Below are 18,988 nucleotides of genomic sequence, written 5' to 3' on the forward strand. Positions count from 1 at the left end.
GTGTTAGTTAAAACTCTTGCAGTATCATGGAATTAAAAAAAAAAAAAAAACAAGATTTGAATAAGAGAATCCAAAAAGAACAATTTTTTTTAAATAATATTAAAAGCTATAATTTACTAATAAATATATATTAGTTATTTTTTTCATAATGAGTATGCAAAATTGTAAATCCTCTAATATGATTTATTTAAAAGCTATTTAAATATATATTGATTTGTACTAAATAATTATACATTCTCTTAAAATGTTTGTTATAAAGAATTTAAATTCTAATGAGATTGGATTCCCAATAATTATTTTTCTAGGCTAAAATAATCATTTTTTTTTAGCCTTTTTGATCCTGGTGTTAATCTTAAAAGATATAAAATAACATTTCTCCAAGCAAGTCATGAAACTTATACAAATTATAAAACAAATAGATATTAATACACTTGATGATTAACTATCATGTTTTTTTAGTATCTTTTTTTTATTTAAATTCTAGAACACCTTTGAATTTCATCTCATTTCCATGATACCATAGACAAAATTAAAAATCTTATTTAAAAAGGATAATTGACAAGTTATGTACGAAAAATACAAACTTGGGCTAACAAAATATTGTATATTTGAGAGCAAGGATTGGGCTTTATCAGCAGGCCTGGACGCTTAGCCTGCTTTATATTTCTTCTTGTTCTGTAAACCCTTGAGAGTTGAGATTGCTTTTTCACCGCTTGATTCTCTAATCAAAAGCACAAACAAACTCATAATCACTGCAAAGGTGAGTTCTTTACTCTCCCTTTTTTGTTTAATTCTTCAATTCATGTTTCCCTGACTGAAATATTCTGTTCTCGTAGTTGTTTTTATTTTATTTTCTTGCGAACTTTCTCTGAATGCGTTGTTTGGTTGCTAAGAAAAGACTGGAAAGTAATAATTTTGACATTGATCCAGTATCAGAAATTGGAAAATAGTGATGGGTTTTATTTTATTTTTTCTCCGAGCTTTGATCAAATATCACTTTTTTGTTGGATGTATGAAACCAGTGTAATATATTTTAAAAAAAAATGAGCAAAAAGATGATCCCTTTTTGTATTTTGCATTGTTTAGTTACTTTTCAACTCGTTGAACGTGGGTTAGAGAATTAAATTTTTAAGATTTCTGTTTTTTTTCCCTGGATTTATTGAGGGCATTTTGAGAAAATGCTTAGAATTGCCATTGATTGTCTTATTTTTTGGTTTTATTCAATTTGAGAAATTGTTGATTATACGTGTATTGAGAATTAAAAGGCGCGTCTGCTCATTCTAGTGTGTACTTATGGCTTATGTGGATGATGATGGTTCGTCGGGCTCTGGAGACGATGTCAACATGCTGGATGGACACAACAAGCGTCAATCTGTGACGCCAGGAGGTTCTGGTCGTGGGAAGAGGAGTCGTAAGGCTACCGGTGATGCCATTGTGGATGCTATGCTGGAAATTGCTGCTGCTTCTAAAATGAGGGCAGCTGCAATTATGAAGAATGAGGATCGGTTTTCTATAAGCAAATGCATCAAAGTATTGGATGAGATGCAAGGCGTTGATCAACGGATTTACTTTCTTGCCTTGGATTTATTTGAGAACCCCAATGGCAGGGAGATATTTATCTCACTAAAGAGTGAGAAAAGGTTGCCATGGTTGCAGGGAAAATGTAATGCTACCCCTAGCTGAATTAGTTTCGATTGACTCTTTTAGTAGTATATTTTTCTTAGTCACTAATAATGGTTATGCTGTGTATGTAGAAAGTACTCAAGAAACCCCATGCAGCTGTAACTAGTTTGACTTCATGATTAATGGCCGTTTTGCAAGTTTAGTGATCTTAAATGATAGAGAGCACTGTGACTTTCCATTGTTTGGTTAATTTGGCCGCATCACCTAGTCTATAGGGATTCTTGTTTGTCTTGAAGGTCAATAAGTGAAGTAGAAATACATTAAAGAGAAACTACATTTCTTTATCTATGTATTTAACCTCTTGCATTGTGTTGTATATTATGTATTTTAATCCAATTTGTACAGATACTTCAGTTAGCGTGGAAGACCAACTTAGAGTTGGACAAGATGGAATTAGTTGCTGGGGGCTATTACTATTATAATAGCATGACTCGGCAACCTCGACATAGTTCATCACCTAACAGAAGTAGCTTTATGCATGAAGTACTGGATTGCCCTGATGATTCATGCCGGGAAATGTTTCGTATGTGTATGAACATGTTTTCCACAATCTCTGTGGCATTCTCAGACGGAGGCATGCTTCATGATAGATGAGCAGCTGGCAATTTTCTTGAACATTATTAGTCATTATGAGCGTAACAGAGTTATTCAAGAAGATTTCAGTGAAAGCATAAGCCGGCATTTCAATAATGTGTTGAAGGAATCATGTCACTTTCACGTGAATTCATCATACAACCACCACCTATGGTCACTCCTCCAGATATTCAGTCTAGTAAATATATTTTATCCATGCTTCAAGGTTTATCTCTGCAAAACTATTCTTGAACTTCTGTGATGCGTTATGTTATGCCAGTTACTTCTATTTATTGAGGATAGTATCGGTGTCATAGATGGCATGCATGTTCCTGCACATCTACCAGCCAAGCACCAATCTCGATTTCGTAACAAGAAAGGTGTTTTATCACAAAATATTTTGGCTGTTTGCACATTTGACTCGCAGTTTATATGTATTTATCCGGGCGGGGAAGGCTCTGTTGCAGATTCTCGTCCATCAAGAGCAGTCCTTGATGATCCGGATCAAAACTTCCCTAGCATACCTGAAGGTTCTCTCTCCCACACACACAGCTTGCAGTAGTCTGTGCACTTCCACAGTATTGATGCGTCTATGCATAATTTGTACACACTTTTCCTAGCATGTGTGCACACACAAGCCCTCAATTTCCAACATGGACCTTTTATCTCTCTAGCTGTTTTCTTGGTTTACTTACCATTGTGCTCCGTGACAGGAAAATACCATCACAGGATACTCAAATCTGGAAGGTTTTATTGCTCCATATCCAGAAGTTCGCTATCACCTTCATGAATTTAGAGGTGCCAATCGGCTGCCTAAAAATCCACAGGAACTGTGTAATCATCGACATTCTTCTCTTAGAAACGTCATCCAGAGATCTTTCGATGTGCTGAAAACACGATCTCCTGTTCTCAAAGCTGCCCATCAAATACGGATTTCATGTCCAAAGGGACATAGCTGTTGCTGCGTGCGTTTCGAAAATGGGTTATCAGTCGTACTCTTTTTTTCTCCCAATAAATACATTATCTGCACGTCACCAGGTGCACAGAGCAAATTGGTCAACCTCGAATAATTCCAACATGAATTTATCTGATAAATACATCTTTTACATGTCACCACGTGTGCCTAAAGCAAATATGTCAACATCGGATAATTCCAACATCAACTTATCCAGAGGCAGTAAAGGGAAAGAGGAAGACAAGATGACGTCATAAAGAGATAAGGATGTTGGCACCTGTATATATATAGATGTACAGAAAGAGCTGGAAAATTGAATAAGACAAGTTGGCCTTTTATAATAATAATAATAATAATAATAATTGTGGCCTCACAATATAAGTCCATCCCAGCTTGAAAATTTCCTCACAATATAATAATTGTTTCCCAGAAAGAAAGAAGAAAGAAGTTTTCCGAGAAATTATTTTTCTAAATTTTTTTATATTTATTTGTCATTAAAAAAATTAGTCAACCAAAAATACTTTCTAGTCAACGGAAAATATTTTCTGGTCAACAGAAAACACTTTTCAGTCAAAAAAAATTTGGCTTGGTTTTTAGAAAAAAGTATTTTCCCTTTTAGCTTTGTTTGTTTTCTGAAAAGTGGTTTTTCGGAAAATCATTTTTCAAACTTTCTTATGTTTGTTTGCCATTAGAAAAGTTGGTCAACGGAAAACACTTTTCAGTAAAAAGAAAATTTGGCTTGGTTTTTAAGAAAGTTTCTGGAAAATTTGGGGTGAAAAATTTAGAAATATCATTATTTGCTGATTATATCAAATTTGATCCTCAAACTTTTGATTGCTATACATATTTTGTTTTGAATATTTATTTTTCAATTTCATCTCTTAAAATTTTATTTTATATTAACTTTGGTCCTTATTTTTATAATTGGTATTTGTTTTTTCCTTATCATTTTTTTATTGAAATTTTTTATCTATCAAATTTGGTCCTTATTATTTTGATTGTTACTTATTTTATTTGAAATAATTTATGAAATGTTGATTATTATTATTTTAATTTCTTCATCTTTCATTTTTTTTTTAATTTTTTAGATTTGATCCCTATTATTTTGATTCTTATTTATTTTATTTGAGATAATTTATGAAATTATATTTTTTTTTCAATTTCATTCTCATTCAACTTTTTAATTTGTAAGATTTGTTTCTTATTATTTTAATAAACTTGAGAAAAATTAAATATTAATAAGTTATTTTCCAACTCATTTTCCATGACATAAACAAACACTAGAAAGTGTTTTCCAACTTATTTTTTCATTACACTACCAAACATCGGAAAATACTTTCTCAAAATTCACTTTCCTCGTAATTCACTTTCTAGAAGGAAACTACTTTCCAGTAAACAAACAGGGCCTAAAGGTTGTTTTGAGGTTAAATGTGTTTATTGGGGTTTCGGTAATTCCTAGATGTTTTGAAGTTAAAAAAAAAAGTTTTGAAAATGGGTCTTTTTAGCCAAGTGATGGAACCTGATTTTCCAATCATTTGAGATAGCCAAATAAAAACCAATGAACAACGTGTTATTTGCTTTCTCTCTCTCTTTATTTTTTTAAATAAAACAAATGATGCATAGTTCATACATTAAAAAAAAGAAGAAGAAGAAAAAAGCTGGCACAACCTAACCTCTTTCACCAAACATGTTGGCTATATATATATATATATATATATATATATATATATATATATATATATATAATATATATATTTCCTTCAATTTTCTTTATTACTCATTAAAATAAGTTACTACATCCTGGAACCAAGTCAATTTTGGAGTAGCTTTGTGATAATGGAACCAACCAGCAAAAAGCATTAAGACTGCAAAGACCAATGCATCAATTGCTGTACAATACAATTGTAATTTACTAATTATTCTAGATGCTCTCTAAATCTAAAAAAAACTGAATTTTCTTTGTATTTCTCATAAACCCCCACCCATATCATCACTCAATATTTCTTGGCCCACTATTGTCAAAACTACTTGGGTGTTAGGCCCAATGTGAGTAGGATCACTTAGCCTTGCTTCATAATTGGAAAAACTTTGAAGAGAAGGCCTTCATGGAGGCACATCTCGCTCTTTTATTTATTTATGATAAATCATGAGAGTTCAGTTTCAAATAAGCATGTCCCACCACAAACAAGAAGACTAAAAGAAAACTATTGATCCCTTTGACGACTCTCCTCTTCATCTTCCTGCAAAGTTGAAAAGGAAATAGATTTCTTTGGAATAATAAGAATGTTCAAATTCCAATTCCAATACTCGTGAAGAAAGAGTTGTAATAAATGCAAAGAGGAGGGATCTTTCACCCAATAGTGAAGGATTTGAACCAATTTTTCTAGATGGATGGGGTACGGTATTAGTTTCTAATTTAAATGTGGGAATTTGATCTCTAAAAATGGAAATATTGAATGAAATGATAGTAAATTATAAGATTTTATTATTTTTTGATCTTTCTAAAGAGGATACTAATTGCAAGGAAAATTGAAACATAAGCTACTTTTTATATATGAAAGAATCTACCAAAGAGACGATTCGAAGTAAAGCCGCTTCTTTCTTGCTTGATGGGGGGGGCCTTTAGACTTAACGAAAGTGCTGACCCACTCCCAATAGAGCAAAACTAGTATGAAGATATCACAGTTGGAAATTTATTTGGGATATTATTATATTAAATATTGCTTAATTCTTACTTTATTTTTTAATAAGATTATAACAATCTTTTATAACATTAGCAAATACATTTTTGCACATCCCTCCACGATTCCCTTTAATTTTGTGAATATATATTTTTATTATTATATAATTAAATAAAAATAAATTGAAAAATTATTAAACCAAACTGGATCCATGACCCGATTGCAATTTTAATGGTCTATTTGGGTTTACTCGTGTTGATTCCAAACATTGTCGTCTTATTTTTTTTTTTAAAGGGTTAAAACAATACTATCATGAAGAATGTTTTTTGAAGTTAAACTAAGTTTTGATCATGTTGTGTTTAGACCTGCTAAGTTGATTGATTTATATAGGGTTAGATTCCACGTCATTTAATATGAAACCCAAACCAAAACACGGCTGCTTGACTAATAATTATAATTGGGCATACCTAACCCTTACATATTTGTTTATTTCTCCAATATTTGATATTATTGAAGCACATGCATAACCCTATATAATTGATCAAGTGGGTTCTTAGAGTCCAAATTTGCTAGCACTACTTTTTAGCCAAGAATGAATGCAATAATTGTCTTTCCTTCCTCTTAATCTCAAGTTGTGTTTTGTCGGAAAGAAGTATGTCCTTGTCACAGGCTTCCCTTCCTAATCTCAAGTTCCAAGATTGCACAAAGGAATAAAGAACTTTGAACAACTTTATTCCCAAAGTACTGTCTGCTCGTTACATGACGACTTGTCAATTTCTTTTTGTTTTTGTAAATTTCCGGTTTCCTGTAATCTTTGTTCCTTTCGGAAATTCCACCCAAATTCTGGCAAAAATATTATAGTTCCATTCTGCCGGTTATTATAATACAGCTTAACCTTTCAAATATTTTACAACCTGAGTTATTAAATTGTAATAATTTATAAAAAAAATTAAAAAAACATATTTCTAATTAACCCAATATTAAAGAAAAAAAATAAAAAAAAATACAAAAATTATTAGATCAACCTAAGTTAACCTGTCAAATTCATTATCAAGGTCATGAGATCAGGATAACCCCGTAAAATTACAAAACTTTTCTCAGCTGTTATTTTCAATTAAAAATATCAACACAAAAATAAAATCAAAGGGACAACTTTTATATTTTATTTTCCCCGTACTATTGTACTCCTCTGGTAAAAAAAGGTGTTATTTTATCTTAATCTATGTGTTATTTCACAAATTAAATTATTATGTTCAATTAAAATGCCATATCAACACAAGAATATATTTTTAGAGGAACGTTTTATATGTGATTTATCTTGAACTAATATTGTGCTTTTCAGAAAGATTGCTTTGCTTTATCTTAATCAAGGTTTTATTTCACAAACTAATCAATAATTAATGTATAATTAATAAAATTCCATGTCAATACAAAAATATATATAATTTTAAAAGTGAGAAAATTAAGATGTAACAATTTATATCTTTTAGAAGCAAAAACATTACATATAAAGAATTGACTTTCATTTTTAAAAATTGATTCAAGTATTTTAGTTATAAAAATTAAAAATATAATCAAATACAAATTTGATAAAAGATGTAACATCCCTTAATTTTCAGGCATAGCATATTTTTTAACATAGAAAATATAGAGAATTTGTATTTTTTATCAGAAATCCCTAACGAGAATTTCTATCAAAATTTCAGCAAGGTTCCTCTATATTTAGAATATTCCAAGTTATTGACAATAATATGTATTACTTCTATATAGGTTTTTAATCTTTGATTCAACCATCTTGGATAATTCAACCATTTCAACCATTACATCAATCATAATTTCTCCATAATATAAAAAACCAATTATATAACATTATAATTATAGCAATTAGAGAATTAAAAAAGTTAAGCATATATCAACTTCCTTTGTTATTTATACCTTCATGGGGTGTTAAAGAGTTGTCAACAACATCTCATTTCAATCCTGTATCCTTAGTATTCTAATTGATAAATTGCTTAAGGATGAGAGTCACCATGTTACCTACCGCCATGTCATATGTGAAGAAATCATTTCCATTGTTAAAAAAACAAAGTATAAAATATATTGTCTTTTTTATTTTCATGATTAACTAGATACCCTTTATTAGTTCTCTCTAGTTTTTTTATGTTGCTTTGTTATGTTTTCATTTGAATCTATGCCTCTATTATCCATTTTAATGATCAAGTTATCATTAGTCTGATTAATGACAAACTCTGGAACTCTCTCTACCACCCAATGCTTATTTTTTCTTCATGTAGTTACGAAGTACATTTCTCCTTCTTTGCACTCTTCTCTACATAGTTCTTATTGCATCTCTTAGTCGCCTTTTCTCTTAAATTTTAATTACCCATCCTTTGTTCTTTAGATTTGACCTTAGTCTAACATTCATTTGAACTCGATGGTATGCCTTTCTGACACGATCAAAAGATTGATATCTTGTCTCAAGTGCAGGAGTGTTTAAAGTAATAAATAACCTGGTAAGACCAGGGTCGAACCACAGGGAGATGAACTATATAAATTACAAATTATATACATATATATATATATAATAAAATAAAGAGTTTATGAGAATGTTATGGGATATTAATATAAGGATTAAACAATGATAAAAAAATTGTCAAGGTTAGAGGGTCTACTAATAGTATTATAAATAAATATAGTATAAACTCTTTTTATTAATCAATTGGAAACCACACACAAATGAGGTTCCAATCGGATGATTTATTCTTAATAGTTCATTATAAATTGTTAACATGATCATATTAATTATCTTATTTAAGTAACACCAAACTTTTAAATATTTTCAGGAATTCATAATGCTAAGTTATGTTAACAACAAATCAAGTTCCTTTCATAGCACATGTATAGGTTATACCATACGATTGGCCATGAAAGTGTTAAGCATTTGCTGTACCAAGTGTTATACAAAACAAATCTAGATTAACCATTTAATAAGCAAGGTATTAAGAATTAGTAAGATAAAAAGATAAGACATGTTAATAACAAACTTTCTAGGATATAAACATTGAAGTCCGTGTTTAGTTTATATTATACCTATTCTAACACCATTAGTGAAACCTTTCACCTTGACATAATAAACTTAGCTAAACATAATGAAAAAGAGAAACATAAATAACCAACATAAGAACATAAGTATAGTAAAGGAAATGAAAAGCATAAACAAGAGATTAAGGAAAATATAACATGAAATAAAACTTAAACATTACAAAAATATAAAGAAAGAAATAAAGAGCATGATCTTGATCTGAACAGTAAAGATACCTAAATGCATGGCAAATGCCTTCTTTTATAGGCCAAAATTTAGAACTATTGATTTGATGATTAATTGTTGAGTGGGTGGCCAACTCTTGACTTGGTGAAAGTCCTTGTCTTCTTGTTTGAACAAAACGTCATTGCTACCATCAGAATTGAAACCAACTGTTTATGAAAGTTATAGAAAATTATCTTATCTTTCCAGGAAAAAAACAATTGAGGTCATTTGGAGTTCTAGAACTCGAGATATGGGTTGAACATTGGATATTGTCTGGGCTGTAGGACAAATTCAGACTTTCTCCGTTGTTGCTATAATTTGGACTTAAAAACGGCCTTCTTAAATCTTGGACTTCGCATGAAAGTTGTAGGCCTATGTCTTACCTTTCCATCCATATAAAGTAGATCTATATCCGAGATCTAGAGCTCGAGATATGACCCAATTACCGAATAGTGTTCCAGTTTGGACTACACTAACATCTCTTTTCTAAGTTTGGCCCTCTCTTTATCCTTTCAATTTCAGTATTTAAACTCATCAATGAATCCTTTTATTTATGTGATAGACCTTCATTTAAGATGAACATTTACCATAAATTAAAGATATCTTATATTTTTAGATATGAAATAAAGTCTAAGACAGATGGTCTATGTGGTGACAATGATTATGAAACGAATGAGATAACCGATAACTTTGTATGCTCACTTATAAAGAAAACTTTGTCAAATTTTCAATAAAGTTGCTTATCAATAAAGGAGCATGATTATGTGTGTGTGTGTGTGTGTGTGTGTGTGTGTGTGTGTCTATATATATATAATCATGATAAGAATATACAAACACTCATATTTGGTTGAAAATGTGAAATTATTATAGTATTCTCATGTTTACATCCTCTAGAGGATGGGGGTGTTATACTCTATGTTTACAATTAAATAAATTTTACAATTCATGATGCAAAACAAGAATATTAACATTTTAAATTTTTATTTCAGCCTAGACACCTTATCTCAAGTAGTTAATGTTACAAATTAACAAATTGTGTCATTCCATCCTCTTCCCCCCTTCACTTCTTTAATAAGCCAATCATAGCTAGGGTTCCTTCTTTAGCATGAACCAATTGTTTTTGTTATAGAATATGAAAATATCCTCTTCTCATCCCAACCTTTTAACCTCTTCATTTAGTCTTTTACAAACAAGATATGTAAGAATCCTAGGTCACCTTAGTTATTGTTTTCACCTTACCTCTACTTTTCTCTCACTTAGGTATCTTGTCTAAGTGGCATGCAAGGGATTTCGTTGGTAGACCTTGTAAGGGAAGGGGCTACTAGGGTTGTTTTTAACCTGCTATGGAAAAAAAAAAGTCATTAATTCTCTTTCCTAATGTATTTTTACCACCTCTTAAATGAAGGAAAGTCATGTTTGGATGTTGTGTTCTCTTATCCTAGTGTCTTTTAAGTGTTTATTGGCTAGTTTTCTCATGTTTTTCCCGTGTAGTTACTGGGTCAATTCCTTTTTTATGGGGTTTTACAAGAAGAGAAAAAAAAAGAAAGAAACTAACCCAAATACTAAAAAACCTGAATTAAAGTAGAGAGAGAAAACTTGGTTTTCAGAGCACCAAACCAGTTCACTTCAAACCAAAGAGTTGTAGATGGTATAAAGGAGAAAAAGAAGGGGAAAATTAAGAAGAAAGCAAAGAAATACAAGTATCATTTTATATAACTATGTCGTTACCATTTTATATAGGTAAATGTTTGTAAGAAATATTTAAGAAAAATAATAAAACAGTAATATGCATCATAGGGATTATAATCTATCACATAAAGTTGAACCTAATCTGTAAGAGGATTCAGATGGACCAATGACAAGAGCAAGGGTGAAACAACTGCAAAAAGGCCTTAACGAGTCAAATTGGAATGATTGAAGCTGTTTCGGAGTTAAAAGCTAGCAATCTATTCAGAATCGGTTCAAAGGTTTTTATTTGCCTACAATTGAAACTTGGACATGGAAAAAGCCCTGAATGGTTCTTTTGATGTTGGACTACTTGAGTTTGGATTTATAATGCAAATAAGTGAAGAAATTGATGTTGTTTACGGTCAGAATAGTAGATGAATTTGACCTCAAATTTGAAGTCATTCATTACATGTGAAAACAAGACTAATTTAGGTAGATTACAAGGTCAGAACATGATTTTTCTAGATTGTCTAACCATGATTGCATTGGACTTTTGTGCAAGAAGTTATAGCCATTTTAAATTTGGTTTGTTTATGTTTCAAAAAGGTAAAAAAAATGTGCTAGTTAAAATTGTCTAGTTACTTTGTCAAAGTTTGGTTTTTGGGCTTGACTTTTATTATGTTGAATTTTCCTAACTTTGGAGGTATGTTCCAATTTTAAATATAGTATCATAATATGTAATAAACAGTTTTTGCCAAGATTTGAAACTTAATTCAGAGAATTAAGAATTGTTCTTCCAAATTGATTTTTTTAAAGAATCCTACCTGACTTATCACTTTTCAATCACAAAGAGTGTATCGTCAAAATCCAGATTGATCTTTGTGACATCCAAATCGACTTATCAAAGTATCTCATTATAGTCTATTCTCCATCTTATTTACCTTAAAATCACTATAATCCAAACTAATCACCAAAGAAAAATAAAATAACCAGACCTATCCTTCATTTATTTTTGTCAAATTTCATTAGCGTGAATTTTCAAATCATTCACGACACATCAAACAATGTTGCTAAATTTTAAAATGTCAATATATATTTGGGATTCAATGAAATTCGTATGTGTATGCTTGATTTTATTGAGTGTTTAATTTTTGGCATGCTAAATTTTTTGTTTGAATTTTAAGAGCATTTTCATACTTTGTTTTTGTTAAATGCATTATATTTGTGTGTTTTTATACTATTTGTTTTTATTGTTTATGAATATACAAATGTCATTTCTTATTATTGCCTTTATTTATAAATATATTTGATAATTGTTTTTAATAATATATTCTCTTTTATTATGAAAAGATTTGGCTTGGGTCAGTGTGACCCTAAAAAAGCTGAACAAACATGAGCAACATCTTTCATGACATGATAAACAAAGTGGATCAAATCCAATTCTCACCACCAAATACGGGTTCAATACTCTCTTTTTTTTTCTTAACAATTTCAACAAAGTATCTTTTTAGGGATTAACATTATTTTTTCGACATGTCTCCTTTTTTAAATGAGATCGATATCAAAATTTTAAAATCAAATATGAGTTTATCACCCATTTTAACAATTTTGATGGAGTACCTTTTTAGATATTAATGCCATTTTGTTTACATGTCTCGTTTTTTTAAAAGGGATTGATGTCAAAATTCTAAAATCAAATACAGGTTGAACGCCTACGTTTAACAATTTTGATGAAGTCTCTTTTTAGGGATTAGTGTCATTTGTTTTACAATTCTTCTCTTTCAAAAGGGACCAATACCATTTTTCAACAAGTTTTTATTTTTTGGGACCAATTTCATTTTTCGACAAGCCTTCTATTTTGGAATAATGTTATTTTTTGACAAATCATCTATTTTTAGGGATCAACAATAATGTTCAAAATAAATTGTGAATAAGCTCATAATATTATAGCTTTTTGTTCAATTCTCCATAGATGATGCCATTGATGAAGTTGTGAAAATCTTCACACAAAAATGGACCTTCCATGGATGGCGTCTTGGGTTGGCCTGGTTAATGAACTTGACTTGTGGTTATACAATTTGCAAGAAAAAAATATTTTTTTATGAGGAATAGAAAATTCTCTAATACTTAATACAATAAATGTATGAAGAGGAAGAAAATATATAGAAAAAGAAAGGAGAAAGAAAATGAAGGTTAGGGAATGTGTATCTATATTTGTTTGCCTAAAGATTATATAGTCAAGCCTGGCTTGACCTGGCTTTCAATGTTGTCGCTTTAGTTGGCTTTCAATGTATTGAGGGTGGCTTTCATGGTCGTGAATGCCTTCTATGTCTTGAATGATTCTATCTTGTAGGCCTCATTGTATTCTTTCTTCCTCGCCTAATAATTAAGGTATTTAGACACCTTAGCTTTAGAATTTCTTCATGAAAAATAAAATCCTATTATTACTGAAGAAATTGACACTCAACCTACAACTTTTCATGTCAAAATAATAATAATAAAAATTTAAGTTGAAGGGAAACATCTAAATACATGTCTTATTTTTTTTTTTCAATAATAATCCATATTTGTTTTGAAGTCCAATTAAATCAATTAAGGGCTTAATTTTGGAGAAAAAAGGGCAAAACAAGGAAGTTTTGCAAGCCAATAACCCAAATGAAGGATATGAAAATGTTTGGGTTTATAATTTATTCAATTAGAGACTTAATTAAAAAGAAAAATGATTTTTTAGACTCAATTTTATTGAAATTGCATCAATTGAAGAGTTAAGGAGGAAAGTGTATAAGGTGTCGATATTGAGATACTGACTTGAGTTTAATGAGGGTGAAATTAAAAGAAAAGTAATTTTCAAGGTCAAATTGATAGAAATTGCATATATTGAAAGTACAAGGATTGAATAGAAAATGGCGTTAATGTGCAAGGACTCATTTGGTTTCAATTAGGGGTCCAATCAAAGAGAAAACCATGATTAAGGATGAATTTGACTTAATTTGAAATAATTAGAAGTAGAAGGACTAAATTAAAAGTTGAGAAAAAAATCTTAAATGAAATAGTGTGTTGTTGCTTAATTAAATGGAATCGTTGTTTTAGGCGTCCCTGGTTTCCTCTTCCCCTTCCCCCCACCGTTGGTTTGCATGGTAACAATGACATTATTGGCTTTCATTTTCATCTGTAGGATGGTACAACCTTCAACCATTTGTTGTTTGTTTTACATGGAAATTATTGAGAAAAGAACCTACCCAGCTGCTGCTGGACTACATTCATACATCATTTTTATATTAATACTTGCTCCATTATTCACGTGCAAAGGAAGAAAATTGGTGCCGCTAACTCAAGCATTATTGAGCACATCATTCAACAATGGTGGGTGTTCAAGATTGTTCTAAGAGGATAAAAAAAATAGATTTGTTCCACTTAGAAAGGTTTTGGAACCTTCACTATGACAAATTAAACGAGTTTGCTTCTTTTTCAAATTAAATGTATTAAGAACTTCAAAGGCCATATGCTCTGAAGTCCAAGCTGATGTGTGTTCAGGTGGCATCCGCTTCCACTTGGTCACCGGAAAAAATCAAAGCTACATTTGCATATTACTTTAGCAATGTTTACTAAAAAAAATGTAGTTTCTTTTACGGGCATGATGCCCACCAAAATAAAACCACATACAACGCGTCCATATTTAGCCACCCTTACATGATCATGATATAAGAGATCAATAAGTTCTATAGGAGTGATGCAGAGGATTTTCAGAGAATAATAATCATCTGTTTTTGTAGTTATTTTTATTTCTATTTAGTTTCAAAAATCATTTTTTTTTCTTTATGATATTTCTTATTTAGTTTAGGAATTATTTTGTTTACGAATTTTATTTTTCTTATTAAATTTAATCCTAAGACTAATATAAATAGTGTTGTTTAGCTTGTATTTTAATAAACTATTTGAAAAATATTCAATAACAAAATTTTAAATTATAGTTTTTGTCTTGTGACCCAATTTTACAGAATTCTATGTTGTTTGTGCTTGTCATATTTCTAATCTTGTTTTTATTAATTGTTAATTGGTATCAAAACTCAAAACTCAACAATGCTTGGTAGTTAGTTGCTATGTGCTGTTGGATAATCATGGGAAAAAAATATCACATAACATAAAATCATGTAAAGGGGGATGGGAAGATTTACTTTCAAAAAAAAAAAAAAAAAACGTTAAGAAACTAGTGATAAAAAGCATGTCTAGAAAAATTGCAAAATTAACTCACCAATTCATGGTGATGAGAAGCCTAAGAGGTTGTGAGGAAAGAAATCATAAATCTATGGTCAATTTTAAGAATTTTGTCCAAGGTGAGAGCAGAGGAGGTAACCATTATGGTAGCAAAAAAATACATTCTTTTTTTGCGTGGGGGAATTTACTATAAAAATTCATTTTTAATCTGTTTTTACACCTTAAAACACCATGAAAACTTATATAAATCACCTCATAGCCCCAAAATACCCAATTATATTCTGTACATATATTTTTAATTCGTCTTTAAGAGTTACTGCTATGTTTATGCTTATATATATATATATATATATATATATATATAAACACCACAAGAAACCCCATAAATCCATATGTTTTTAATATATTGTATAATAATTAGCACACAACATGTCTCTAAAATATCCTAAACCAGAAATGAGAAAACAAAACCCTTTCAATGCGTGCACACACATGATTCTCCACGTGTATCTCTTAGTTAAATTGCGACAATTTCTTGTGTAAGAATTAAGAAACAGATACATCCATCATACCGAGCATAAGAGATACTAGGATCATTATGGCCCCCCAAGCAACTTGCTTGGCGGGACAAGTTAACAAACAAGGACTTGTGAATTTTGATGTTGTTGTTTATTGTAGCTAGTGATTATCTTGTTATAAATTGTACCTTTTGAGCATGTGGGTATTTACGGGAAGAATATGCCACAGCTGCCTATGGAGACCACTTTTTCCCAGAAAAGTGATGAATTAGTCCCTAATATTTCATTGTAAATTTTGAACACAAAATGTGAAAGAAGTTTGTAACTAGAGTAACAAAAGACCTTGTGAAAATTATATTATCAACATAAAATAAAAAAGGATTAATGTATTATAGTTAGAGTAAAAGGTAATTAGAGATGGGTCAGCAGGGCAGCAAAAGAAATTATGTTTAAAAAGGAATGTGCCAAACTGATCAAACGAAGCATGATATACTTGTTAATTTGAGACCATAAAGAGCCATTTGGAGCTTACAAACATGTGATGGATATTGAAGATTTGCCATTCTCAAAGGTTCTATGTCTTCTAAAATTAAACTATGTAAGAAGCCTTTTGTTACATCAAGATGAGGTATGGATCATTTCTGAACTAATTTTTAGCACTTTTACAGTGATTGAGTAGTTGGTATTTAATAAAGATAACAATAAAATATCAACTTGAAGGTAATCTTTGTGATTAATGGATAACAAAAAAGACATCAAACACCATTGCACCAAATGATACAGTCCATGCTAGAAAATACAATCACATTTCTGGGCTTTCAAAAGACAATCCAAGCATGCTAAGACAAGGTCTTTCAGGACCTTCTTATTATGCAAATTTAAAAGCAGCCACCACAATACCAAGCTTTGACCTATGATCATGGAGTCATGTCTTGATCCTTTTTTGGAACCCAAACAAGAGTATCAGTAGCCAGAAAGTGACAAACAGCCGGTCCTGGTTTAATATTGAGAACTTCAAAGGCCATATGGTCAGGACTCCAAGCCGACGTGTTCAGGTGGCATACGGTTACCGCTTCCACTTCTGCGCCATCAGCAGCGATTAATGGAACCACATAAACCTCTGTGTCTTCGATTACATGGCAATAATGTACTGCATAAGGATATCTGATCTTATGACACACCGATGCTTTATGTTCTCCCCTCATTTCCGCTTTTGCCGAAACAGTATACTCTTGCTTCTTGCCTTGTTCAGTTGAGAGTACCTCAACATTTTGGCCAAGCCTCGCAACATTAAAATCAATTAATGACTCTAGAGATGCAGCACAATATTTTTCTTCTCCTTCCAAGTTCGGGCTCTCGCAGTATCCTATTTCCTCACTGATAATCTCAGCCTCTTTTGAGTTGACTTGTAGAGAAAAGTAGTTCAAAATCTCCGGAAATTTGTCACTTGAAAATGGTATAGACTCTGCGACTCGACGAGGCAAGAAACTAACCTTGGTTCCACTGTTAGTAAAAAGCAATTTCATCTTCTTACCTGGATGGAGATCGTTGTACAAGTAGAATATCGTTGTGTCGGGGAGAGCAGATTTCGCGGCTTTTTTATGGTTATCTGCTCCATTGTAGTTTTTCCCATATTTTTGACGAGCATCAACGCTATCTGCTCCATTGTAGTTTTTCCCATATTTTTGACGAGCATCAACGCTCTCTGCTCCATTGTAGTTTTTTCCATATTTTTGACGAGCATCAACGCTATCTGCTCCATTGTAGTTTTTCCCATATTTTTCACGAGCATCAACGCTCTCTGCTCCATTGTAGTTTTTTCCATATTTTTCACGAGCATCAACGCTGATTTTTTCGCCATTAGCGAAATCTCTGATCACTGAAGGATAATAACCAGGTTGTAGAGTATCTCGAAGGGCTTTTGGCAATGGAGTGTTGGGCAACCGTGAGAACCAATACTTCTCAGTGGGTGGAGAAGTATCGCCCTGGAGGAAGCTGGGCACTTTGGTTGGTAAACGGACAGCAGTGGAGAAGGAAATGTGGAGGGAGAGAGTTAGAAAGAAGATCAGGAATGGTGCACCAGAAATGGCAGGAGACATTTTTGAAATAAGTAGATTGATGATTGATCGACTCGAGGATAGTAAAGTAGAGAGCTGAGTGACGTTATTTATAGGGAGGGGGAAGGGATCAGGGCAACGTTTGTATATTACTTTAATAATTAAATTAATATTTTTTTAAAAGAAAAAAAAAAGTTGAAAGGTTTGGTTACTTCATTGCAGCCTCCTCCCATATAAATAGTGTTTTTTTTTTTTTTTATCCCTTTAATTTCATAACTTAATATTTGGGTAATGTTAATAATTTTTTTATACATTTATCACCACATATATATAATTGTCCATCTATTTTAGTTAAAGTGCACATCATGTTTTGAATTCACAATTAATATTTTTCTTTTTCTAGCAAATATTATTCTAGCAATCACTGACCTGGAGGAAGGTGGACACCATTTTGGGTGAAGGGACAATGTTAGCCGCCATTGTCCTGTGGCTTGTAGACAACTGTGTATAAGTTAATGTCGAGGGAGAGAGTAGCAAAGAAGACCAGTGTCATTGCATGAGAATAAGCTGGAGATATTTTTTGAACAAGTGGATTGAAGATAGTGTACAATAATGATCGGTAGATAATGTAATAAAATGTCGAGAATACAATTATTAAAACTAATTTTTATATATATTTATATTTAATTAATGTCACAAACTCTAAGTATTTTTATTATAAATCTGATATAAACATTTTTCAATTAATTATATAAGTTTTTTCTAATAAAAGATTATCACAAATATAAAATATTAGGGCTTAACACGTGAGACCATACATAGAGTTTTTTCCCTTTGAAGGTCCACGTTAAATCTTGTCTATCTCATTGCCTCATCCACAAACATACACATATATGTCTGGAAGTATAAGAAAAGGGAGTAAGATAGAAACCAATATGCATAATTCTTAATAAACAGTAGAAGAAGAAAAAACAAAATCTCTAATCCTAAAAAATACAACAATTCAACAAGCAGGTGTTTGTCAAAACACAGACAACTTAATAGTAATGTTTGGAACGGCTGGTAATGAGCTTTAAGCATGGTGGAATAGTATGACTACAACAAATTTAGAATTAGTATGACATAACCATGAATCAAATATGCTAACAACATGTGATATAGAAGACATAGTATTGCAATTATGATTTTTTTTTTTAAAGTGAAAGAATGACTCATCATAGACCTCATGACGATAAATAAATATTTTTTGTTGTAGATGAACTAGTTTTTTATTCAATTCTCCAACGCCATTAAAAAAGTTGTGAGAAAAACTCACACAAAAAATGAACTTG

The 18,988-nt window shown here is 31.1% G+C and overlaps 1 protein-coding gene and 1 long non-coding RNA gene across 2 annotated transcripts; one reads left to right on the top strand and one right to left on the bottom strand.

The window, feature by feature from the left end:
- The first annotated feature begins 618 nt into the window (after positions 1-618).
- Positions 619-3,563, top strand: LOC118050778 (uncharacterized). Its single transcript, XR_012169620.1, has 3 exons — positions 619-760; positions 1,285-2,786; positions 2,970-3,563. It is a non-coding gene; the product is annotated as an uncharacterized lncRNA (long non-coding RNA).
- Positions 3,564-16,304: 12,741 nt separating this feature from the next.
- On the bottom strand, positions 16,305-17,755 carry LOC118050779 (BURP domain-containing protein 6-like). Its single transcript, XM_035061237.2, has one exon. It carries the CDS (start codon positions 17,697-17,699, stop codon positions 16,518-16,520), a length of 1,182 nt encoding a protein of 393 aa, XP_034917128.1. The 5' UTR covers positions 17,700-17,755; the 3' UTR covers positions 16,305-16,517.
- Positions 17,756-18,988: the final 1,233 nt, after the last annotated feature.

This window comes from Populus alba, chromosome 4 (genome assembly GCF_005239225.2).
Source record: "Populus alba chromosome 4, ASM523922v2, whole genome shotgun sequence".
In the NCBI taxonomy this organism is placed as follows: Eukaryota; Viridiplantae; Streptophyta; class Magnoliopsida; order Malpighiales; family Salicaceae; genus Populus; species Populus alba.